Source organism: Peromyscus maniculatus, chromosome 22 (assembly GCF_049852395.1).
Source record: "Peromyscus maniculatus bairdii isolate BWxNUB_F1_BW_parent chromosome 22, HU_Pman_BW_mat_3.1, whole genome shotgun sequence".
Classification (NCBI taxonomy): Eukaryota; Metazoa; Chordata; class Mammalia; order Rodentia; family Cricetidae; genus Peromyscus; species Peromyscus maniculatus.
In genome coordinates, this window is record NC_134873.1 from 57,781,973 (window position 1) to 57,805,115 (window position 23,143).

At 43.4% G+C, this 23,143-nt stretch overlaps 2 protein-coding genes across 2 annotated transcripts; both read right to left on the bottom strand.

Moving 5' to 3' along the window:
• Positions 1-2,825: 2,825 nt before the first annotated feature.
• LOC121825196 (glyceraldehyde-3-phosphate dehydrogenase) lies at positions 2,826-3,332 on the bottom strand. Its single transcript, XM_042267578.2, has one exon. It carries the CDS (start codon positions 3,309-3,311, stop codon positions 2,826-2,828), a length of 486 nt encoding a protein of 161 aa, XP_042123512.2. The 5' UTR covers positions 3,312-3,332.
• A 9,540-nt stretch (positions 3,333-12,872) lies between these two features.
• Positions 12,873-22,036, bottom strand: LOC121825018 (nuclear receptor subfamily 2 group C member 2). The gene is made up of 2 exons (XM_076559268.1): positions 21,750-22,036; positions 12,873-15,087 (listed from the first exon to the last, which is right to left on the bottom strand). The coding sequence occupies exon 2, from the start codon at positions 15,006-15,008 to the stop codon at positions 13,218-13,220; it is 1,791 nt and encodes a 596-aa protein (XP_076415383.1). The 5' UTR covers positions 15,009-15,087; positions 21,750-22,036; the 3' UTR covers positions 12,873-13,217.
• Between the last annotated feature and the right edge of the window lie 1,107 nt (positions 22,037-23,143).

Sequence of the window (23,143 nt, forward strand, 5' to 3'; positions counted from 1 at the left end):
AGAAAAACTTGTTAAAACAAATCATAGAGAAATTCCAATCCAGACAGAAAAATTTAGAGGTGAACGAATCTCAGCATTGAATTATATGGTTACAGCCTAAGTTTTTCAAACAGCCAACCTTAATCTATCTAGTAACCTTACAGGAACTGCCAAATGCTCAAGGCTATATATGAGCTAACTAAACTCCTGTGGAAATGTTAGTTTTGAGGAGATTTAAAGAAGCTACAGTCCCATATGGTATGCATTCTCTGTTTGTAAGGCAGATGTTAAATCCCTCAAAACTGAAAAAGATTTGGTTACAGCTGTCCTAGAGGCTGGTCCACAGTTACAATGTAGAACCTGGTGGAAAGAGGAGGCTAAGACTGCAGAACAACGATGTAGGACTAGAGGTATAGAAATTTCCCAAGATCAACTTCTTGGAGAAGGTTATTATGTTAATATACAAAGACAATCTTTATATGATGACCACACCCCAATTCTATGCCATATGGCAACCTTGAATGCTTGGGACAGAATTGAAGAAGTAGGAATGAAAACAGTCATTTACTAAAGTTATACAGGGCCCAAAAGAAACCTTCATGGATTTCTTACAAAGGCTGTCTTCAGCGATAAATAGAATAATAACAAATTCAGAAGCTGGACAGATAATAATTGAATCTCTGGCTTTTGAAAATGCTAATGCACATTGCAAAAGGGTAATTAGGCCATTAAAGGCAAGAACAGCACCCTTGGAGGAATGGATCCGAGATACAATTAATATTGAATCTCATGACCATGATAATATTTGGATTGGAGAGGTGATTTCCAGAGGTTTGAAGAAAAACAAATATAAAAATAATAACGTCAGATGTTTTAATTACAGTAAACACAGTCACCTAAAAAAGACTGTAAATAGGGCTTTCCTAGAAACAATGTTTTTTCAAGGAACAATGGCAACAGAATGCCCCTCCCTTCTGGATTATGCAGAAGGTGTGGTAAAGGCAAACACTGGACTAACGAATGTAGATCAACAAGGGACAGACAAGGTAATCCTTTGACTTTGCCACCAGGAAAATCCCTGAGGAGCCTTTTGCAGACCCCCATGGCAAATTTGGTTTAGTTCTTTCCTGCCATCATAGAAGAAACCCCTTCTCAGAGAAATTAAATAACCAAATGCCTATTGTAAAAAAACTGCACTGCTTGGGGTGATAGAACAGCTTTAGCAGAGAGGACAAAAAATTCAGAAGAAAGCATAAATTGAAATTTTTTGGCAAACTTCTATAAATGAACAAAGACCAAAATTAAAAATATGAATAAATGATGTTCTCATGGAAGGTCTTGTTACACAGGTGTGGATGCAACAATAATTGCACCAGAATCTTAGCATCCAAATTGGCCTTTTCAGGAGGTAAATGTTCAGCTGTTGGGGATTGGAACATTATCTCAAGTAAAACAGAGAGCAAGATGGGTCAAATGTATAGGGCCAGAAGGACAGAGAGGAAAATTAAAGATATATGTGGCTAATGTAGCTATGAATCTATGGGGCCATGATCTATTACAACAATGGAATACCCAGATTAACATTCCTTCAACTTCAAAAACAAACCATAAACTAATGTATGTTTCTGGGAAGAATATTAGAAGGTCTTATAAAGAACAGTCACCGGCCATCCTGACTTTATAAAAACAGGGCACAACAGCTGCTGATCTTTCAAAGACACCAACAGCTCTCCCTTAATAAACAGGCTTATATGGGTTCAACAATGGTCTTTAACAAACTACAGGCCTGATAATAGCTGGCATAAGTAGTTAAATACTCAACATATTGAAGAATCAACCAGTCCTTGGAATTCTCCTGTATTTGTTATTAAAAAGAAATCTGGTAGGTGGAGAATGGTAACAGACCTAAGAGAAATTAACAAGGCCATTCAGCCAATGGGTTCTCTGCAATCTGGAATTCCTTTGTCTACTCTGTTACCTAAAAGATGGCCTCTTATAGTTATTGATTTAAAAGACTGTTTCTTCTCAATACCCTTACAATAAAAAACAGAGAAAGATTTGCCTTCATGGTGCCTACTTATAATAATTCTCAGCTGGTTAAGAGATATCAAAGGAGGGTTCTCCCACAGGTAATGTTAAATAGCCCAACCTATGCCAATATCTTATGACAGTCATTGGAAGTAATATGTAAGCAGTTTCCTAAATCTATAATTTATCATTACATGGATGATATTTTACTAGCTGATTCAAATGCAGATACTTTACAAAGAATATTTGAAGAAGTAAAGAAAATTTTGCCTTAAGATAAAAAGGTAGATTATTGAATCTACTTTTAAAAGGCAACTACTAATTTTAAATTTTTTTTTTTTTTTTTGGTTTTTGGAGACAGGGTTTCTCTATGCAGCTTTGCGCCTTTCCTGGGACTCACTTGGTAGCTCAGGCTGGCCTCGAACTCACAGAGATCCGCCTGCCTCTGCCTCCCGAGTGCTGGGACTAAAGGCGTGCGCCACCACCGCCCGGCTAATTTTAAATATTTTACATTGGATTGAACTTTTGTATATTGTATACAAATTATGTATATTGTTACAAATTTGAGATTGATTTATATAGATATAAGATAAAAAGGTAGATTATTGACTATACTTTTTTGGGGGGGTGCAGTGAACTTTATTGATGGTATTCAAGAAAGCAGGGTTCCCTAAGCCCCTCCTGTTATTCTGGGGGTCTGGGATGGAAACTGTGAGGGAGATGCTTAGTATCGGGGGCTGAGATGGGACAGGAACTGCTCAGCAGCGGAGGGTCCCTCTTGCTGTCCTTGCTGGGGTGGGTGGTCTAGGGCATGCTTCTTACTCCTTGGAGGCCATGTAGGCCATGAAGTCCACCACCCTGCTGCTGTAGCCAAATTCATTGTCGTACCAGGAAATGAGCTTCACAAAGTTGTCACTGAGAGCAATGCCAGCCCCAGCATCGGAGGTGGAAGAGTAGGGGTCACGGTTAAAGTCGCAGGAGACAACCTGGTCCTCGGTGTAGCCCAGGATGCCCTTTAGTGGGCCCTCTGATGCCTGCTTCACCATCTTCTTGATGTCATCATACTTGGCAGGTTTCTGCAGGTGGCATATCAGATCCATGACGGACACATTGGGGGTAGGAACACGGAAGGCCATGCCTGTGAGCTTCCTGTTCAGCTCTGGGATGACCTTGCCCACAGCCTTGGTGGCACCAGTGGATGCAGGGATGATGTTCTGGGCAGCCCCACGGCCATCACGCCACAGCTTCCCAGAGGGGCCATCCACGATCTTCTGGGTGGCAGTGATGGCGTGGACTGTGGTCATGAGTCCTTCCACAATACCAAAGTTGTATTGACTCTACTTTTAAAAGGCAACTACTAATTTTAAATATTTGACATTGGATTGGACTTTTGTGTATTATATACAAATTATGTATATTGATACAAATTTGCGATTGATTTTGTTAGAAAATACTGTACATATATTTCTAATCTTGTTCAAGGTATTGTACCTATACAGTTCATTTAACAATGTAATGTAATTTTCTAGTCCTTGAAAGTTGTTACCAACTATTTAGGATAATAAAGGAATGCAGGTTAGTAGTTAGTCATTACAATTGAACTTGTAGTCATATTAGGTATGTTTTCAAGGTCAAGCAGAAATATATTTTAGGCATATAAGTCATCATCAAACACTTCAGAGATCTACAGAATATGGCATTTAAGATGTTTTAATAACATGGATTTTTTTTATATATTTTTCATGACTATGAGACATGTCTGCTCCTGACAGCACCAATCTACTTCAGAGAAGATGATGAACATCAAAGAAATTCCATATGAAGTTTACTTTCATTATGGCAAAAGTTAGCCACTGGCCAAGAAAGTGCCCTTGCATCAACTGCTGACAGTATGCTGTCCAAAATGGACAAGCAGGACACAAAAGAAAGGACTGCCTATCTTTGCCAAGACAAGGTAGGGAAGCTCTTTAGAAAATCCTGCTTCACAGATGAATCTGTTAGATATGCTAGGCCTGTAGGCCAAAGATAGGTGCCCCAACATTGCAGAGAAACCTTGGGTGACTGTCCAGGCAGCCAGTTGTTTCTGTCATAACTTGCACTTTTTGGAAGTCACTTTTTTGCACTTCCTGTTTAACTAGGTAATATTACTCATTTCCTTCTTGGGTCTTTGAGGGAGTTGAAGATTAGATAGTTGAAGTTTTCCTTGTTAACAAATTCAGAAAAGAAACCCACTAAAGAGGTGTAAAGTGTATAAGTTTAAAATACATCAAAAGATAGTTTCAGGTTGGTAATGCAAATTAGGATAGAAGGTGAATTATAAAATCTTTTGGATTCACAAAAATAGGATAGATAATGGAGTATTTTCTCTAAATTTGTCAAATACAAATGGACTAGACATTGCTGATGTATTTATTGCCTGTATATATTATATATAGTTTTTCTTATATTAGTTATAACATTTTTTATTTTACATAAAAAGGGGAAATGTGGTGATATTTTATTTGTGTACCACAATAAACTTATCTGGGGATCAGAGAACAGAATCAGCCACCAAATTAGACATAGAGGTCAGGCAGTGGTGGCACATACCCTTAATCCTATTACTTGGGAGGCAGAGATCTGTCTGGATCTGTGTGAGTTCAAGGCCACACTGGAAACAGAGCCAGGCATGGTGGCATATGCCTTTAATCCCATCACTAGTTAACCATGGAGGTCTGGAGGTCTGTGCAGACAAACAGGAAGTGATAGAGCTGGGCAGAAAGAGGAAGGGATGTAGCTGGGTGGAGAGAGGAAGTAAGATGGCAGGGCACAGAAAGGTTTATAGTTGTGAGTATACAGAAAGTCGCTCTCTCTTGGGCTGAGGCTTTCCTAGCAGTAAGAACTTGTGGCTTGGCTTGTTCTATTCCCTCTGATCTCTCAGTTTTCACCCCAATATCTGGCTTTCTTTTTTAATTAATAAGACTGTTTAGCAATTCGTCTTACACAGAGTATTATTCTAGGTATTTTCTAACATGTCTGCCTGGATTATTTCATTGCTATTGTGCACAATTTCCAGTTATTTTGTGTGTGTAGAGCACGTGCTGTGGAATGTATGCATTTGGAAGGTAGATGACAACTTGTGGGAGTCGAGAGTCTCTTCTTCCACTATGTGGTCCAGGGAAGGAACTCAGTTCCCCAGGCTTGATGAGCATCTTTAACTCCCTGGCCTTCTTACAGGCACCCACCAGTGGCTCACTCTTAAACTGTCATTCCATTTCTGTAAGTCGAAGGCCTTGATGTGTAATGCAGGTGGTTCCTGACCATTGAAATGCAAATCGTTTGCCCTATGAAATCCAAGTGATTATTGCTGGATATTGACCACAGCTGTTTGTAAATTCGTCTCAGGGCTGGGGTGTGTATGTGGTTTGAATTTTCTTTTGAACGCATTATAATGTCTTGCAGATTCTCATGTTAATTAATGGGCTGATAAAATTTTTATTTAGCACATATTTGCTTTATATTTAATTTTTGTTCACGAGTTATAGATGGTTCTTTTAAAAGTCATTCTTTAAGAATAGCTTCAATTATTTGGTTAAATAGCTTGTCCCCAAGGGGATCAGATCGACACTGCCCTATAATGTGAAAATTCAGGAACTTAATTTTTATCATTTACTTAACATTTAGTGCCAGAGAATTTTAAGGAGCTTTGAAAGAATCCTGAGGTAATGATGAAGCAACTAAATCTGAGGGAACTGGAGATGTTCGCCTGGAGGCATGCAGACAGGATGTAGCAGAGCAAGGCCGCTGCCCCTCCCCCACACGCGCTCTTAATTCTTTGCAAGTTTGCATGACTCAAGTCTGGTCATGGACCTAGTCACGAGTTGGCCAGTGATGGAGAACTGAGATACAAAGAGGGGTCTGCAAACGTGCTGCCGTTTGCTTGTTTGATGGAGCATTCTGTGCAGAGATCGGGGGACACATGGAGGCTTTTGCCATGCTTGGGCCAAGTTGGCTCTGCAAGGTTTCTTTGTAGGTAAGCTGCTCACGCCACCACAACAGACACGACCATGGGGACAACGGTACTGGTGATAAAGGGTACTTGCTCTCACTTGGCAAGAGCGTGGTTTGGACTCAGAATGACTCGAGTTTTAATTTTGCTCTGTCATTGACAAATTGTGCACATTTTGTTCAACTGTTTGACTTCCTTGGAACGAAAAGGACATCCATACCATGGGGTAGCACAATCTCATGGTATTACAACTGAAACGCACCATGTAGCTCCAAGTAACTATGCATCATTTCCCTAGAAGAGAGTCAATGCTTAGTGATTTTTTAAAAAATACTTGCGTAATCCATTTCTATTTGGGAACAATGGGGTTTCCAGAAATGGCATCCTGACTGCCGTTTCAATGAATGGCAGTTGAGTTAAGAAGCTAGTAGTGAACAGATCTGAGCAAATCAAAACACTGGTGTGCTGCTATGGTAAGTGTTTGGAGAAGAGAGGCCTCAGTGAGGACCAGCAAAGGTGATTGTGAACGTAGTAAGAACAGAGGTGAGGCCGTGGGGAAGGAGCTGGTGTGCTGAGCAGCAGACACAGATGAAGACGCCACTGGCCTGGGGAAGTCTTTAGGTAATGTGCTATCTAGCTGAGCTGGGGTTGGTGGAATAGCAAACCGCTATGCTGGGGGTGGGAAGGTTTGAGCAGAAAAAAAAAACCGTGAGCTGTGCATGTCATGGGCTTTCACCGAGCCCTACTTCTTGCCTCTGAGTTCCCTGTATCTGTTGTAGAGGTCACTGGCCACCACAGGACCCATTGGGAACGGGCTTTGGAGGAATGAGGAAGCTCCCTTGTGGAAAGAGGAGACATTTAGAGAACCCTCTGCCCCAGACTCGTGCACACTTTACGTCATCCTCCAATGGTCTTCTGATGCTGTGAACCAGCGTCGTCTGCCTGTATTATTATTATTATTATTATTATTATTATTATTATTATTATTATTATTATATTTTGTCATCTGTGGTCTCAATGTAATGAAAATGTATATGCTTGATTGACTGCTAAAAAGCTAGGCTTTGCTCTTCTAATCTATGTATTTCACCAACACTATCATTCTTAGACAACTCTGTTCATTGTGGAACTGCGTATGAGGGTCCTGACAAACTTTCATTCAAAACAATGTGATTTTAATGGACTCAGGGCAGGCATCGTGGATCCTGGGTGAAAGGGATGTGAACAGCTTCCTTGTATGGACACATCACTTCCAAGGATCAGCACCAGTGCAGGTGAATGATCATGACCCTGTCCTCATATCCATTAGTGATGGAGGTGGGAGAACCTGAGAGCCAGAGCAAGGGGAGATAGGTAACATATCCATCAGCCACCAGGAGTGGGAGATGAAAGGCCAGGTCCAGAGATGAGATGCAGAATACTGCTGACAAAGGATTCTGATGAGGGGAAGCCTAGGGCGGCTCACAGAGCTGCCAATGACCACCACGAAAATGAAAATAAAAATAACAGATACCCTTGCAGGGTCTTCTACATGCACTATTTCATTTTTATCTTCACAGCCACCTCGCAAGGTTAATGTTATGAATTTCATTCTACAGGTAATGACAGATCTTGAATTAAAACCCTGGTCTTTCTGCGGTTGGCAGCTGAGCTCGGGGCAGCACTGAACTGCTTTCTAGGGAGTCATCTCAGTGGAAACTTCACTGTGTGAGGTCGCTTTTGGGGTGGGGATGACTCAAGGAACCGGGCCTGTGTGCTTGTTAATCATTTCTTCCCAGGAGTTGGGGCTGAGAGCCCCCAGGAAAGAAACCCCTCTAGATGAAAGAGAGAGTCTTGTTAGGATGAGCCTTCCAGCTGAGATGGAGGACTGACCTGGAGTCCAGCTCTGACAGACTCCCAGGTCGTCCTCTAACCCAGTCCCTTTGGGGTGACAACCATTACCACAATGTCAGGAATCTGGGTGATTGGGCAGGACTCTGTCTGGATATTAGGGCTGGAAACCAAGGCTGAGCGAATCGTGTCACCCGGGCCACCTTAAAGTGATGAGGGGAACGATGAATTTGGGGTTGAGCTGGGAGAAGGGTTCTCAGGAAGGCTTAGGTCAGTGAAGCGCCCCGGACTGGATGGGCATGGGAAGGGAAATCCATGGGCCATCATCTCTCCTTTCAGGACAAGTGAGGTTATTTTCAGTGCACTTGGGCTTCCTGGAATGTTCCCTTCACTGATTTCCCTGAGATGTCTGCTGGCCCCCCTTTCTAGTTTTAAACCAGCAACTTCCATATATTGGTCATGATAACTTTTTTTGTTTTGTTTTGTTTTGTTTTTTTGAAGTCAGGGTTTCTCTGTGTAGTTTTGGTGGCTGTCCTGGATCTCGCTCTGTAGCCCAGACTGGCCTCGAACTCACAGAGATCCACCTGGCTCTGCTTCCCGAGTGCTGGGATTAAAGGCATGTACCACCACCACCCAGCGGTCATGGTAACTTTTAAGATGACATAGCAACAGTATACTTTTGAATAAACAAGCATCTTGAATATTTTATGTATTTTTTCTTTTTCCATATAATATTTGATCATGTTCTCCCTCTCTCAACTCTTCCCAGATCTTCCCCATTTCCGCACCCACCCAATGTTCTCAATTTAAAACCAACCAACCAAACAAACAAACAAACAAAAAAAAACTAGGAAAAAGAATAACAACAAAACCCCCAAAAATCAAAACTAAAAAAGGAAATTTACTAATTTCCAAAAAAACAAACAAAACAAAACATGGAGTCCATCTTGGGTTGGCCAACTACTCTTGGATGTGGTCCCTGCCCTGGAGTGTGGTGGATATACCTAGTGACACTCCACTAGAGAAAACTGATTTTCCAATTGGCTTGAACCTGCTCAGGGCTTGTGCATGCTGACGTAGTCTCTGTGAGTTCATGTGTGCATCAGTCCAACTGTGTCTATAAGATGCTGTTTCTTAGGAGTCATCTGTCACCTCTGGGTTTTACAATGTCTCTGCAGCCTCTTCTGCATAGCTCTCTGAGGGGAGGGCTTTGATGAAAACATCCAGTTTCAGGGTGAGTACTCCAATGTCCCTCACTCTCTGTGCATTGTCCAGTTGTGGGCTTCTGTATTAACTCCATCCACTGCAAGGAGAAGCTTCCTTGACGTGGCCTGAGAGATGCTGTGCTCCATGGGTATGGCAGTACGCCATTAGGAGCCACTTTACTGCTATTGTACAGGCATTTCTTTTTTAAACTGAGAGTATGGGCCAAAGAGTTCAGTTATTTAAAAGGTTGGAGACAGGAAACCTCAGCAAAATCTGGAACACAGAACACTTGTTTTCGTTATAATTTTAGTGCCTCATTTCCCGTTTCCTCATTCTTTATGGTGATACTACTTGGTGATATAATGCAAAAGTGAACTGTACATGCTTGTTGTTGCCCAAGTTCTTCTAAACGATGATTTCACTAAGCACACAATACCTTTCTTGGGCTAACCAAGAATAAATGACTAGGACTAATATCATCCCCAATCTCCATCTAAATATTCCAGACCCATAGGAAAAATATAATTTTAGTTAAAAAAAATTTATACATGAAGCTGGAATAAGTGATCCCTAGGCCACATTTCCATTACAGCATTGGCATCCATACCTCCCGACTTGACTGCACTCTGGGGTCTACCATGACATCAGCATCCATGCCTCCTGACTTGACTGCACATCTGGGTCCATCAGGACATCAACATCCATGCCTCCTGACTTGACTGCACATCTGGGTCCATCATTACATTGGCATCTGTGTTTCCTGACTTGACTGAACATCAGGGTCATAAGTCACACCTTTGGCAAAGTCACACCAAGTGTGACACCTCTTCCTATGATATAGCATTTCTATTCTGCCATGCCCCTGTAATAACAACAAAATGTGTAATTTGTATAATCTAATCTCCCTAGACCTCAACTTCTTCATCTGCGGTGCTTTTGGCCCCAGTCCTGAAATTCCTGTTTCATTCAGAATTTGCATCATTTGTTTCTTCTGAGATTGTTCTGTAAGGACACCCAACACATCCTCCCAACCCTTTAGTGGAAAAGGATATGGTCATGAAGATAGAGGAGGTCAAGGTCAGTAGAATTTAGTGGAATGATGGGTGAGACCAACTTTGGGTACAGGTCACAGAGGTCTTTTTTATGGTGAGTATGGCAGTAGTGAGGGAAAAATATGAACAAATGATAGTACTGTAACACAGAACCTGGGATGGGAGCCCAGACAACACAGAAGTTCAGTAAGATCTTAGACAAAGGTGCTGAATCTCCCTCTCGCCCTTCCCAGAGGACAGAGTTATCAGAAACCAATGACTTGGGACATTTTTGAGTACAACTAGTCTACCTCAGGACGGCTCTACCAACACTCACCCTGGGGACAAAACCAGCTCCCAGGTCATCTTGAACAGACTGACATGACTTTTCTTCCAAAGCTAGCCAGTGGTCACTAAAAACTCGCACCCAGACTCTGAGATGTGTAAATGTCTAAAAACTAACACTTATTTCCTGGTGAGAAAAGAATTGTCTTTCTTTCATTATTGTTCCATCAACTCCAACTCACAAAAGGGCTTAGATTTCAAAGCACACCGGGAAATCGCCTGCTCCAGTAATGAAGAGGTTATGTTCTCTTCTCTCGTGATGGAAACAGGACATTTTGGAACCCCAGTGTCCCTATGGCTTCCCCACCTGCAATGTGTTTATTGGGGGAGGCACTCTGGACCCGTTTCTTTATTCATTATGTAAAATGAAATTCCCCTGTAAGACTCCTCAAGTAACTTGGGTCAACACCCTGAACTCACGCATCTACAACTGTGAATTTGCTCTGCTTCTGCCCAGGGGCCTTCTCAAAACACTCTTTGAGAGTCAGGGTTTAGCTGTCCATCTTAGTGCAGGATCTCAGAAACATCTGCCCCTCCCTTCAGTCTTATTCTTTCTGTTCATTTCTCCGTATGGCTAGGCCTGGTCCTCACTGGGCATGCCATCTTTTATTCCGGCTTGCCTGTGTTTCTGGGAACACCCTGAATTAACTGTCAGGCCTGGAGGCTCATTGTAGATGTCTTTTGCCACCAAGAATAAGAGGCTGTGGGAACTGGCCAGTCTCTTTGTAGTCCCTCCCCTCCCCAGAACAGCAAGCTGACATAGGTTTTTTCCAAAATGGGGACACTGTTTGTCTGTGGTCAGGAAATCCCAGCTGAACAAGGACAAGTGGTGTTACCCCCTCCCAGACCAGGCATTCTTAGGCTCTCAGCTTTTGTGTGTGCAGTTCATGCTGTCTGGAATTTCTTCCAATATCTCATTCCAGTTAGCTCCAGCAGATATGAAAGTAAAGAGAATAATGCAATATGTAATATAATGAATGCACCCATCACCCAGTTCCAACAATTACCAAAACAAAGCAAAAGTAAATATTCTTTTGACCTCCTCCATTATATCCTTTAAATTCATGGGAAAATTGGGTCTAACTGTTTCAAACATCATCTAATACAATAGAGGGATCTTTCGTCTGTAACAAGCTATACTTTGATTAGGCTTTTGATATTTTCCACAGCAAATAACAAATTTTGATTCTTTAGTTATATAGTTAGTGTGTGTTATTTGTATATGTGTGTGTCTGTTTGTGTGTAGATGCATGTGCTTGTGGAGTGTGTGTGTGTGTGTGTGTGTATATATACCCATGGAGGGTAGAGGTCAAAGTTGAGTGCTGTACTTAGGATCTGTCCTTGTGCTTTTGAGATAAGGCTGCTCACTGAGTGCTCCATGGGGTTTTTTGGCCATCAAGCCCAGAAATCTGCTTGTCTTTGCCTCCTGGCTCTGGAACTATAGGCGTGTATGCCATCCCACTTGGCTTTTTACGTTTGTCTGAGAATCAACCACAAGTCTCCAAGCTTGCATGGCAAGCATTTTAAAACTGGGCTATCATTCAAACTTTACACCAAGCAGATGTTTTCAAATTCTGATATTTTATATCAAATTGACAAATTTTCATATTTTCAAAAGTGAGCTTGTTTTATACAGTTAGACTATCATCAGCGGCCCCTGTGAGCCAGGGATCCAGAGTTAGGCTCTAAATCTTCTCTGCTTTCTGAAGCTGCTGGGGTTCCCAGCTTGGTGGTGCAATGTGAGACAGCTCAGCATGGGTTTGCGTGGAGTACTCAAAATGCAGAAGGCTGTGTGCAGCGTGCAGCGTGCAGCGTGCAGCGTGCAGCGTGCAGTGTGCAGCGTGCAGCGTGCAGTGTGCAGCGTGCAGCAGAGCACTGTTTCCTGATGTTCTCACAGACCCTGGCCTGGATATGACCCTTGGATACCCAGTGTGAGAGGTCAAGCAGTGGAAAAGAGGTCTTCCTGAGCACATAGCTCAGTACTCACAGTTTACAGGTAACAAGACAAAAAACAACAAAACAAAACAAAACACCCTCCAGAACTGATAACTTAAGTAGGGCCACACAGTTTGGTTACAGCTGAGTGGGACCTCAGACTCCTTATGCTGAGTTCAACATTAGCAAGAAGATAATGTGGCATAAAAGGCCTCACTGTGTCCGTAGCTGCCCATCTGAGTCAAATATTCTATTGCTGTGAAGAGACACCATGGCCAAGGCAGCTCTTGTAAGAGAGAGCATTTAACTGGGGACCTGCTTACCCTTTCAGAGGTTTAGTCCATTATTATGATGGTGGGGAGTATGGGTGCATTCAGGCAGGCCCATCCCCAGTGACACACTTCCTCTAACAAGACCATACCTGCTCCAACAAGGCCACACCTCCTAATTCTTCTAACCCTTTCAAACAGTGCCACTTCTTGGTACTAAGAATTCAGATACATGAGCCTATGGGAGCCATTCTTTTTTTTTTTTTTTTTTTTCTTTTTAAATGTATTTACATACTGTTCTTAGGTTCTTTTAATACTAGTCTCTGATATTATAAAACTTCAGCATTGTTTTTTGCCCTTTGAGAAATTCTAAATACAAATTGAATTAAAAGATTGTTCCAAAATCTGCTTCACCAAAAGGCATTAAAACATTTCCTAGGGCAGGGAAGCGTTCTACTGTCTTTAGTTGTTATTGTCTGGGATGAACAGGAGGAAGTGGTTAACACACCGGAGACACCTGCACACACCAAGACACTGCTATTTCCCTTCCCTTGCACCTACACAGTCCTAGGAGGCATCCCACTGTTGGCAGCTGCCAGCTGTGCACTATAGACTGGCTCCGGTGATCTGGCCATTATATTCTGCTGTCTCCATCTTGAGGATGTAGGGAATTATGCTGTCTATTGAAACATTGCCAATGAGACCAGTAAAAAAAAGTTCCTCTGTTATGTTGGAGCTCATGAGCCTGAGTGCTGGCAGGCGGACAAGGATCCTGGCCAATCTGTATGTGTCTTCTGAGTAGGTTTTCTGCACATAGTCCTGTAGCTCCATCTGTGCCTTCTCCTGAAATTTCTCAATCTGGTTTGTGCCTGTCAAACCTGGATGATCGGGGCTAAAGAGAACTATAGCTTTAAGGTATGCGTACTCATAGCCGTCTATATCCAGTTTCGCCATGCTGTTACAGAACTCCTGCAGCTTCCAGATGTGCTCCATGACTTGCTTTATCCGGTCACCAGAAAGCTTATCTTCCTGGATGCTGTTCTGCAGATGGTTAACAATGGCTGCCAGGATGGTGGAGAGACTCATGACCTGGGCGCACTGGGCCAGGCCAAGAGTGAAGAGCTCATTCCAGCAGGCCCGTACCAGGCTGGTATTGCAGTCCTGTCCAAGTGCCTGGAAGGCTGGGATTGACCTTGCCCAGTGCATGGAGAGGAAAAGCAGGCGGGATGCAGACTCGCAGATGTAATGCACATTGAGGTACTCTGGCATAGGGCTGGGCATCGTAAGCTTAAATGTGACGTGTGTATCTGAAAGGAGGGGGCCTTCAACTTCAATGATGGGTGTTGACTGGTCTCTGCTGATGACATGGATGCTCCCTCCTCCACTAGCATCCATGCTATCTGCCAGGCTGGGAGGTGAAGCACTATCTGTGGTATTAAGTGCTTTAGCTAAGGTGTCGAATGCCCGAGTAATCTCACTTGCAGATTGGTCCTCTGGCTGCATTTCTGAAGTGTCACCATTGTTCAAAGATTCACTCAGATTGGCCAGAGAGGTCACTACATTTGCCAGTGTACCCAGAGCTCCTTGACTTGTTTCAGCCTTGGAATCCGTGGCCAGGAGAACCGTACCATCTTCACGAATCAAAGGCTGCTGGATGTTCACAAGCATCCCTGGATCAAGAAGACCTGTTTGTCTTGCTCCATCCTTGTCTGCCACAAATGTGGGAGTGGCTATCAGAGGACTTCTCAGGTCTTTCCAGATATAGATCTTCTCAGTCGAAGCAGCACAATTGCTTGGTTTCTCCCGTTGCACATCAAAGGGCTTCCGTTCACTTTGTACAGATTCCATTTTCATGCCCATCTCCAGGCACTTTTTCAGCCTGCAGAACTGGCAGCGGTTTCGGTGATGCTTGTTGATGATGCAGTCTTGGCTGCTCCGGCAGCTGTAGGTCAGATTCTTCCTCACGCTCCTTTTGAAGAAACCTTTGCAACCTTCACAACTGACAGCCCCATAGTGACGGCCAGAGGCTTTGTCACCACAGACCACACAGTACTCCACCACCTGGGGCCGCTGGACGTCTGCCTTCCCCAGCAAACGCTCCACAGAAGCAGAATCCGTGACGATCTGGATCCTGCCAGGGACAAGGTTGTCCGAGGTGGTGAATATGAGCTGTTTGGCACTGGATGTCTCTGGAGACGCCAGGATCACCTTCCCAGTTCCAGCTCCATCTGGGCTGGTCAGGATGAACTGCTGTTTGGAAGACCCAGAGGCGTCCACTGCGGTGACTATCTGGATCTTCTGTCCTGTCTGCTGGTCTGTTACAATCTGAATGCGCTGAGGTGAGGCTACCGCAGAGTCGGTGGAAATTATCTGGATGCGCGGGGAGGGGCTGGTCATCCCTGGAGATTCCGGCCGAGAGGTCTGTGTACGTGGTACCAAAGGTGAGGATCAACGTGCTGAGTGGTCACCTGGGTACCTCCAGGAATGAGTCTTCACAAGGAAACATGCATGGACTTTCCTGATAAAAATCCTTGCTCAGGGGGCTGGAGAGATGGCTCAGCGGTTGAGAGTACTAGCTGTTCTTCCAGAGGTCCTGAGTTCAATTCCCAGCAACCACATGGTGGCTCACAACCATCTCTCAGCCACCTGCTGGGTCCCCACTCTGTGCTGAACCAGCCCCTCCATATTTGTAGCCATGGTGAAGCAAGATCATTAGAGAACCTATTCAGAGGGCCTGATCCAGCTGGGAGCCCCTCAGTCTTTGGTTCATAGTTCATGTGTTTCCATTCATTTGGCTATTTTTTTTTTCAATAATTGAGTAAAACTGAAATTTATTATATGCCACAGTCGTCCTAGGGACCTCCATGCTATATATATAGCCTCTATGGTTCTATGGGTTGTGGTCTGATTGTTCATTTTATATCTAGAATCCACCAATGAGTGAGTACATACCATAACTGTCTTTCTGGGTTTGGGTTACCTCACTCAGGATGATTTTTTCTAGTTCCATCCATTTGCCTGCAAATTTCATGCTTTCATTGTTTTTCTCTGCTGAGTAGTACTCCATTGTGTATATGTACCACATTTTTTTCATCCATTCTTCCGTTGATGGGCATCTAGGTTGTTTCCAGGTTCTGGCTATTACAAATAGTGCTGCTATGAACATAGCTGAGCATGTATCTTTATGGTATGTATCAGCATTCTTTGGGTATATGCCCAAGAGTGGGATGGCTGGGTCTTGAGGTAGTTTGATTCCTAATTTTCTGAGAAACCGCCATACTGATTTCCATAGTGGTTGTACAAGTTTACATTCCCACCAACAGTGGAGGAGTGTTCCCTTTGCTCCACATCCTCTCCAACATTGGTTGTCATTGGTGTTTTTGATCTTAGCCATTCTAACAGGTGTAAGGTGGTATCTCAGAGTCGTTTTGATTTGCATTTCTCTGATGATTAAGGATGTTGAGCATTTCTTTAAATGTCTTTCAGCCATTTGTAGTTCTTGTTTTGTGAATTCTCTGTTTAGCTCTTTAGCCCATTTTTTAATTGGACTGTTCAGTGCTTTGATGTCTAGTTTCTTGAGTTCTTTATATATTGTGGAGATCAATCCTCTGTCAGATGTGGGGTTGGTGAAGATCTTTTCCCAATCTGTTGGCTGTCTTTTTGTCTTATTGACTGTGTCTTTTGCCCTGCAAAAGCTTCTCAGTTTTGAGAGGTCCCATTTATTAATGGTTGTGCTCAGGGTCTGTGCTGTCGGTGTTTTATTTAGGAAATGGTCTCCAGTGCCAATGCGTTCAAGAGTGCTTCCTATCTTCTTTTCTATTAAGTTTAGTGTAACTGGATTTATGTTTAGGTCTTTGATCCACTTGGACTTGAGTTTTGTGCATGGTGACAGATATGGATCTATTTGTAATCTTTTACATATTGACATCCAGTTATGCCAGCACCATTTGTTGAAGATACTTTCTTTGTTCCATTGTATAGTTTTGGCTCCTTTGTCAAAAACCAGGTGTTCATATGTGCATGGATTAATGTCAGGGTCTTCAATTCGATTCCATTGGTCCGTATGTCGGTTTTTATACCAGTACCAAGCTGTTTTTATTACTATAGCTCTATAGTAGAGTTTGAGGTCCGGGATGGTGATGCCTCCAAGGGTTGCTTTATCGTATAGGATTCTTTTAGCTATCCTGGGTCTTTTGTTTTTCCATATAAAGTTGAGTATTTTTCTTTCCAAGTCTGTGAAGAATTGTGTTGGGATTTTGATGGGGATTGCATTGAATCTGTAGATTGCTTTTGGTAAGATTGCCATTTTTACTATGTTAATCCTACCTATCCATGAGCATGGGAGATCCTTCCATTTTCTGATATCTTCTTCCATTTCTTTCTTTAGAGATTTAAAGTTCTTATCGAAAAGGTCTTTCACTTGTTTAGTTAGTGTTATCCCAAGGTATTTTATATTATTTGTGGCTATTGTAAAGGGTGATGTTTCTCTGACTTCTTTCTCAGCCCTTTTATCATTTGTGTATAGGAGGGCTACTGATTTTTTTGAGTTGATCTTGTATCCTGCCACTTTACTGAAGGAGTTTATCAGCTGTAGAAGTTCCCTGGTAGAGTTTTTGGGGTCACTTATGTATACTATCATATCATCTGCAAATAGTGAAAGTTTGACTTCTTCCTTGCCAATTTGTATCCCTTTGATCTCCTTTTGTTGTCTTATTGCTCTAGCTAGAACTTCTAGTACTATATTGAATAAATATGGGGAGAGTGGACAGCCTTGTCTTGTTCCTGAATTTAGTGGTATCGCTTTGAGTTTCTCTCCATTTAATTTGATGTTTGCCGTTGGCTTGCTATAAATTGCTTTTATTATGTTTAGAAATGTTCCTTGTATTCCTATTCTTTCTAAGACCTTTATCATGAAGGGGTGTTGGATTTTGTCAAAGGCTTTTTCAGCATCTAGGGAGATGATCATGTGGTTTTTTTCTTTCAGTTTGTTTATATGGTGTATTACATTGACTGATTTCCGTATGTTGAACCATCCTTGCATCCCTGGGATGAATCCTACTGGTCGTGATGGATGATTGTTTTGATGTATTCTTGGATTCGGTTTGCCAATATTTTGTTGAGTATTTTTGCATCAATGTTCATGAGGGAGATTGGTCTGTAGTTCTCTTTCTTTGTTGCATCTTTGTGTGGTTTGGGTATCAGGGTAATTGTAGCCTCTTAAAAAGAGTTTGGTAGTGTTCCTTCTGTTTCTATTGTGTGGAACACTTTGAAGAGGATTGGTATTAGTTCTTCTTTGAAAGTCAGGTAGAATTCTGCACTGAAACCATCTGGTCCTGGGCTTTTTTTAGTTGGGAGACTTTTGATGACTGTTTCTATTTCTTTAGGGGTTATTGGTCTATTTAAATGGTTTATCTGGTCTTGATTTAATTTTGGTATTTGGTATTTATCCAGAAAATTGTCCATTTCTTCCTGGTTTTCCATTTTTGTGGAGTACAGGTTTTTGAAGTATGATCTGATGATTCTCTGGATTTCCTCATTGTCTGTTGTTATGTCTCCCTTTTCATTTCTGATTTTGTGAATTTGGGTGTTCTCTCTTTGCCTTTTGGTTAATTTGGCTAGTGGTTTGTCTATCTTGTTGATTTTTTCAAAGAACCAACTCTTTGTTTCATTGATTTTTTGTATTGTTCTCTTGTTTTCTATTTCGTTGATTTCAGCCCTCAATTTGATTATTTCCTGGCGTCTATTTCTCCTGGGTGAGTTTGTTTCTTTTTGTTCTAGAGCTTTCAGTTGTGCTGTTAATTCATTGGTATGGGATTGCTCCATCTTCTTTATGTGTGCATTTAGAGCTATGAATTTTCCTCTTAGCACTGCTTTCATAGTGTCCCATAAGTTTGGGTATGTTGTACTTTCATTTTCATTGAATTCTAGGAACTCTTTAATTTCTGTCTTTATTTCTTCCTTGACCCATTGATGTTTCAGGTGGGTATTATTCAGTTTCCATGAGTTTGTGGGTTTTCTATAATTTTTGTTGTTATTGAGTTCTAACTTTAAGGCTTGGTGGTCTGATAAAATACAGGAGGTTATTCCAATTTTTTTGTATCTGTTGAGATTTGTTTTGTGTCCAAGCATGTGGTCAATTTTTGAGAAGGTTCCATGGGGTGCTGAGAAGAAGGTATATTCTTTTGTGTTAGGATGGAATATTCTGTAGATATCTATTAGGTCCATTTGAGTCATAACATCTGTTAGGTCCTTTATTTCTTTGTTAAGTTTCAGTCTGGTAGATCTATCTTTTGGTGAGAGTGGTGTGTTAAAATCTCCCACTACTAATGTGTGGGGTTTGATGTGCGTTTTAAACTTTAGTAGTGTTTCTTTTATGAATGTGGGTGCTTTTGTATTTGGAGCATAAATGTTTAGAATCGAGACTTCATCTTGGTGGATTTTTCCTGTGATGAATATGTAATGTCCATCCTGGTCTCTTTTGATTGATTTTAGTTTGAAGTCTATTTTATTAGATATTAGGATAGCTACACCAGCTTGTTTCTTAGGTCCATTTGCTTGGAAAACCTTTTCCCAGCCCTTTACTCGGAGGTAGTGTCTGTCTTTGGAGTTAAGGTGTGTTTCTTGTATGCAGCATATGGATGGGTCCTGTTTTCTAATCCATTCTGTTAGCCTGTGTCTTTTTATAGGTGAGTTGAGACCATTGATATTGATGGATATTAATGACCAGTGATTGTTAATTCCTGTTATTTTTTTGGTTGTGTTGTGTTGTCCTTCTGTGGTGTATGTTGGTGTAGGATTATCTATTGCTTGATTTTTCATGGATGTGTTTAGCTTCTTTGGGTTGAATTTTCCCTTCTAGTGCTTTCTGTAGGGCTGGGTTTGTGGACAGATATTGATTAAATCTGGTTTTATCCTGGAATATTTTGTTTACTCCGCCTATGGTGATTAAGAGTTTTGCTGGGTATAATAGTCTGGGTTGGCATCCATGGTCTCTTAGTGTCTGCATGAGGTTTGTCCATGATCTTCTATCTTTCATAGTCTCTATTGAGTAGTCTGGTGTTATTCTGATGGGTTTGCCTTTATATGTTACTTGGTCCTTTTCCTTTGCAGCTCTTAATATTTTTTCTTTATTCTGTGTGTTTAGTGTTTTGATTATTATGTGGTGAGGGGACTTTTTTTTTGGATCCAGCCTATTCGGTGTTCTGTAAGCTTCTTGTATCTTCATAGGTATTTCTTTCTTTAGGTTAGGAAAGTTTTCTTCTATGATTTTGTTGAATATATTTTCTGTGCCTTTGAGTTGGTATTCTTCTCCTTCTTCTATCCCTATTATTCTTAGGTTTGGTCTTTTCATGGTGTCCCAAATTTCCTGGACGTTTTGTGTTAGGACTTTTTTGTCTTTATTGTTTTCTTTGACTGACGAATCTATTTTCTCTATCGTGTCTTCAGTGTCAGAGATTCTCTGTTCCATCTCTTGCAATCGGTTGGTTATGCTTGTTTCTGTAGTTCCTGTTCGTTTTGTCAGGATTTCTATTTCCAGCATTCCCTCAGCATGTGTTTTCTTTATTGTCTCAAATTCATTTTTCAGATCTTGGAATGTTTCTTTCATCTGTTTAATTGCTTTTTCTTGGCTTTCTTTGATTTCTTCCCATTTTTTGTTCGTTTTTTCTTCCATTTCTTTAAGGGAGTTTTTTATTTCCTCTTTAATGGAGTTTTTCATTTCCTCTTTAAGGGAAGTTTTTATTTCCTCTTTAAGGGAGTTTTTTATTTCCTCTTTAAGGAAAGTTTTTATTTCCTCTTTAAGGTAGTTTTTCAATTCCTCTTTAAGGAAAATTTTTATTTCCTCATTGAGGGAATGTTTTATTTCTTCTTTAAGGGCCTCTATCATCTTCTTAATGTCATTTTTAGGGTTGATTTCTTCTGTTTCTTCTGTCATGGTATGTTTAGGTCTTGCAGGTGTAGAATCACTAGGTTCTGATGTTGCCATATAGGTCTTTATGTTGTTGCCTGTATTTTTGCACTGGCGCCTACTCATCTCTTCCTCTGTGAGGTGCAGGTGGTGTCTGTGTCTGAGAGTGCCTCTCTTGTTCTAATTTTTAGTCTTGGTTTAGTAGGGGTTCTTGGTTAAATTGGTGCTTTTGGGCTATTTCTTCAGGGGCAGCTGATTTCGATCGGTGAATTATATACTTATGATTCTGGTGATCTGGTTTGGTGTCTGGGTAGCGCCTTCTTCTGTGTTCTCAGGTCACTTTTTGTTCATTTGTCAACTCCTCAGCTGATCTTGTTTCTTCAGACTTTAAACTGTAGGCATCTGAATCCTCTCCCAGATGGTTTTCAGCTGAGCAGGGTAGTCTCACCAACACCTCCAAGTTGTTGGGTTTCACAGGATCAGCAGCTGGGCCCTGGGTTGTCCTCAGACGGAGTGTTCAGATTCGTTCTGGTTCTGACCCACGGGGATAGCTTCTTCCCCAGATGTTGGGGTTAGGGGCGTCCCTGTTCCAAGCTGTGTCTGCTTGTCTCCGTCCCTGGGCCTGTTTACCTCTGGGGGCCGCCACCGGGCCTGTATGTCCCTGTCGGCCGCTGCACGTCTACCTCAGCGGGCTGCTGCTGGGCCCGTCTTCCTCCACAGGCCGCCGCCACAGGCCTACCTGCGTCTGCTTGTCTTCGCCGCAGGGCCTGTCTACGTCTGTGGACCGCCGCTGGGCCTGAATGTCTCTGCCGGCTGCCGCCGGGCCTGAATATCTCTGTCGGCTGCCGCCGCTGGGCCCGTCTACCTCAGCGGGCTGCTACTGGGCCCGTCTACCTCCGCGGGCCGCCGCCGCAGGCCTACCTGCGTCTGCTAGTCTCTGCCGCCGGGCCTGTCTACCTCTGTGGGCCGCCGCTGGGCCTGAATGTCTCTGCCGGCTGCTGCCGGGCCTGAATGTCCCTGTCGGCCACTGCCGCCGGGCCCGTTTACCTCAGCGGGCCGCCGCTGGGCCCGTCTACGGCCCGTCTACTTCTGTGGGTCGCCGCTGGGCCTGAATGTCTCTGCCGGCTGCCGCTGGGTCTGAATATCCCTGTCAGCTGCCGCCGCTGGGCCCGTCTACCTCCACCAGCCCCCGCCGCAGGCCTACCTGCGTCTGCTTGTCTCTGCCGCCGGGCCTCAGGGTCGGGCGCCACAAGAGCCGCGGAGCAGGTCCCGTGTCTGCGGCGGGCGCCCCCGGCACGGAGGGCCAGGCGCGGGCCCGGGCGGGCGCCGGAGGGCAGGAGCCTGGGGGGCGGCTCGGGCGGCCGGGACGCCGCGGCGGGCCGGTGCAGAGCGGGGCGGCGGGCCGGGCCCTGGCGCCGCCGGGGTCGCGGAGGGACCGCGCTTTGTTATTGTTTTTGTCAGTGAAAGGTCAGAGTTCGTGACCCCGGTGCCGCTGCCGCCGCCGCCCGCGCGCTGGGAGGAGGAGCTGGGAGCCATTCTTATTCAAACCACCACATGCCCTGACAGAGTACCTCTCCTGTGGGCTCCGCTAGCTTACTTTGCTTTCATTTGGCTGTTAACTAATCCTCGGCCAAGGCCTGTCAGCAACTCAAACAGCGGTGGATCCTATCACGGCTCTCAGAGGAAAGGCTGTAAGCACAGCGGAGGCCTGGGGACAAAAGCGGCTCGGGAGCTGAGGAGCGAATGAGCCGCGTTTCCCCCTAGGTGCTTCCTTTGCACAGGGTCTTCCTCTTTCTGGCTCAGACCCGGCTCTGTGCAGAGAAGCCCGCATGCCTCCCTCCAGCCTCCTACCTCCACACAGGGGCTTGCATGCTGTAAGAGGTCAGGAGCGGCTTGTAGGTTAACTGCAGGATCCTCAGCAGCTCTCCCACAGCAGCTGCGGTTTTCAGAGGATGCTGAGTTGAAACTTCAACTCAAGCTGCTGTCGCTTTCTCTGGTTCCCGTGTCATCAGAGAATGGATCAGTGACTGAACCGTCAAGTGTGCCGAGTGAGCCCCGATTCGCTCATCCCACGCAGTTAAAATATCAGTCGGACGATGATGCTTCTCTCACAGCCGTGAAAAGGCCTCTCCATGCTACTGGAACAAAAGGCCAACTTCTCTGCTACCCTCAAGGCTCTGCAGGTGGGGCCCTGCTAGGCTCTCCTTTCTCCATTGTCTTCTTTCCCACGGTGCTTCTTAGCGACCGAAAGCCGTTTCCACCTCAGCGACTTCCCATATGCTCTCTCTGTCCCATGCACTGCTTTCTTGACATTTTGATGGACCGAGGACACTTTTGCAGGAAAGCACTCTATACCAGACCCAAGTTTGATCTGTCTTTAGTGAGGCTGTATAACATGTGTTCCCTTCTGCTATACCCACCATGTGTATAGGCTTGTTTATGTTTTGGCTGGTTTAATATTTTTCCCATACATACTGCTGGTACCATGAAGACAAAGTCCATGATTAATTATTAAGTACCCAATCCCACCACTGTGCTTACCAGATACACACAGAATGAATACAGGAAATGTTAGCTCATTGTATTTTTCCAATGCCTTGTGTCTGTCTATCTATCTATCTATCTA

Bases quoted from the DNA above. Each gene is read 5' to 3' on its own strand.
- LOC121825018 (XM_076559268.1), bottom strand. From the start codon at position 15,008: ATGACCAGCCCCTCCCCGCGCATCCAGATAATTTCCACCGACTCTGCG.
- LOC121825196 (XM_042267578.2), bottom strand. From the start codon at position 3,311: ATGACCACAGTCCACGCCATCACTGCCACCCAGAAGATCGTGGATGGC.